The 2,500-nt window shown below is 44.7% G+C and overlaps 1 protein-coding gene across 1 annotated transcript in view; it reads right to left on the reverse strand.

The window, feature by feature from the left end:
• The window catches only part of LOC135096220 (opsin, ultraviolet-sensitive-like), a 7,025-nt gene extending 6,511 nt beyond the window's left edge, over nucleotides 1–514 (reverse strand). The window contains exon 1 of the mRNA XM_063997589.1: nucleotides 384–514. Within this exon, the coding sequence (XP_063853659.1) occupies nucleotides 384–463 (80 nt within the window). The 5' untranslated portion in view covers nucleotides 464–514. The remainder of the gene's footprint in view (nucleotides 1–383) is intronic.
• Between the last annotated feature and the right edge of the window lie 1,986 nt (nucleotides 515–2,500).

The following is a 2,500-nucleotide window of genomic DNA, read 5'->3' on the forward strand; positions in this document are numbered from 1 at the left end:
CCCTCCTTCCCCCTTACTGTTGTTGTTGTTGTTGTTGTTGTTGTTGTTGCTTTGGGTGTTTTGGGTTCTGGTGACAGATTAACAACATTTCTACATTCAAAAGACTACTTCAAGCGACGTTCAGATCTTCAAAGGCGTTTTTATGACTCTAGCGACAGATTAACAACAGTTCTACAGCATCAGCAGGAGAAACACTCTTGGAAACCCGCCTAGCAATCTCAGTGGCCTTGAAAAATAGTCGAGGGAGACCAGAAAGACTTTGAACACGGCTATGGTTTTCAGAAGACTTCAGTACCTCACCTCTACACATCCCGCCCCTTGAGAACTGGCACCCCTGAATCAAATATCTAAATAAAGAGCCCTGATTTTACTTATATACTTACGTGGGCGAGGGAAGGTCATGAAGGGATGCGTTGAACCCCTGCAAGGCGCCCAAGGGGAGGACTGGCGTGAAAGATGCCATTTCTGTCCCCTGTAGCTGGCCTGATGGCGGTCTGAAGGCGGGTTAGGTCACGTTAGGTTAAGAGAGAGAGAGAGAGAGAGAGAGAGAGAGAGAGAGAGAGAGAGAGAGAGAGAGAGAGAGAGAGAGAGAGAGAGAGAGACTTACCTGTAGAGAAAGAGAGAGAGAAACTGTATCAGGCGCACACACATTCCTGCTTTTATACACACACACACACACACACACACTAATTCAATTAATCAATATATGGAAGGATTATTAAAATCTCTCTCTCTCTCTCTCTCTCTCTCTCTCTCTCTCTCTCTCTCTCTCTCTCTCTCTCTCTCTCTGTTTCATATTTTTATCAGTATCATTGTTTATCTATCTGTTTATCTATCTATGTATCTGTCTGCATCTCTGTCTATCTCTATCTATCTATCAGTATATCTATCTGTCTATCTATCTATCTATCTATCTATCTATCTGTCTATCTGTCTATCTATCTATCTATCTATCTATCTATCTATCTATCTATCTATCTATCTATCTGTCTGTCTATCTATCTATCTATCTATCTATCTATCTATCTATCTATCTATCTATCTATCTATCTATCTAACCTAACAAGAAGCCAGATAAGATTTACAAGATTCATTTTTATTCAATTATGACTTTTTTTGCAGTAGGAGACAAGGCCGCGCGCGTGTGTGTGTGTGTGTGTGTGTGTGTGTGTGTGTGTGTGTGTGTGTGTGTGTGTGTGTGTGGGGGTGGGGGGAGGGTGATATCTAAATTTAATATAGTTTTTCTTTCTTTTTGTAGCTAAATATATTATGAGAGAGAGAGAGAGAGAGAGAGAGAGAGAGAGAGAGAGAGAGAGAGAGAGAGAGAGAGAGAGAGAGAGAGAGAGAGAGAGAGAGAGAGAGCACACACACGCAAGTATGCACGCACGCACACACACACACACACACACACACACACACACACACACACACACACACACACACACACACACACACACACTCTCTCTCTCTCTCTCTCTCTCTCTCTCTCTCTCTCTCTCTCTCTCTCTCTCTCTCTCTCTCTCTCTCTCTCTCTCTCTCTCTCCCTCCTACACCAGCCTCGGAGTCCCCATCTGGGGAGGGGACCATAAATGTCCCCAGGTCGGACTGCCTTTCTGTCGACGACCCTAAGTGTCTTGACACCCCCCTCAACTTTTTCTTCATTAACTTCTGCAACACTCGCGGTCTAAGATCTAATTTTCAATCTGTAGAACACCACCTCTCCTCTTCTAAACCTCATCTTCTTTTCCTCACTGGAACTCAGGTGTCTGAGGCAACTGACAGTAGCCCCTTTTCTGTTCCCTCCTACTTTCTCTATCCTCATTTTCAATACAAAGCTGGATGCTGCGTTTATGTGCGCAATGACTTAACCTGCTCTCGTGCCCACGCTCTTCAGTCTTCAGAGTTTTCCACCATCTGGCTACGACTGCAGAGTCACTCTCATACTACATTTATCTGTGCTGTGTACCTCTCACAGAAGATACTTAAGCCTTCCATCACCAGTATCTCATGCGCTTTATACAGTAAAATCCCTCTCATCCAGCATTCGAGTATCCGGCAGCTTCAAGTATCCAGCACATTTTTACCTGAGCCTTAAAATCAATAAAAAATCAATGTGTACTCATAAAATCGATTAAAATTCCCGCGTGAGGCATACTTTGTCCCCTCGCCAGCAGAGCGCACTGCTTCGCGCCACCCGCGGCCCACTGCACTGTGTTTACTCAGTGACTCAGTCCCGTGTGTGCACTGTTTATCGCCTGACGCCTTCATCATGCCTAAACTTGTACAGTGTTAGTACAGTAGTATTGTGTGTTGGTGTGTGTGAGGTGGCAGCGCGGGTGGCGACGCATGGCACGGCGATCAGCTGATCTTTGTTATGGTAAGATGCGTGAGTGTAGGCTGGTGATTGTGGACATAATTTTCACTTCTATTCAAGTATCCGGCAATATTCAAGTATCAAGCATGTCGGCGGTCCCGTTGATGCCGGATAAGAGGGATTTTA

Source organism: Scylla paramamosain, unplaced genomic scaffold (assembly GCF_035594125.1).
Source record: "Scylla paramamosain isolate STU-SP2022 unplaced genomic scaffold, ASM3559412v1 Contig3, whole genome shotgun sequence".
Lineage (NCBI taxonomy): Eukaryota > Metazoa > Arthropoda > Malacostraca > Decapoda > Portunidae > Scylla > Scylla paramamosain.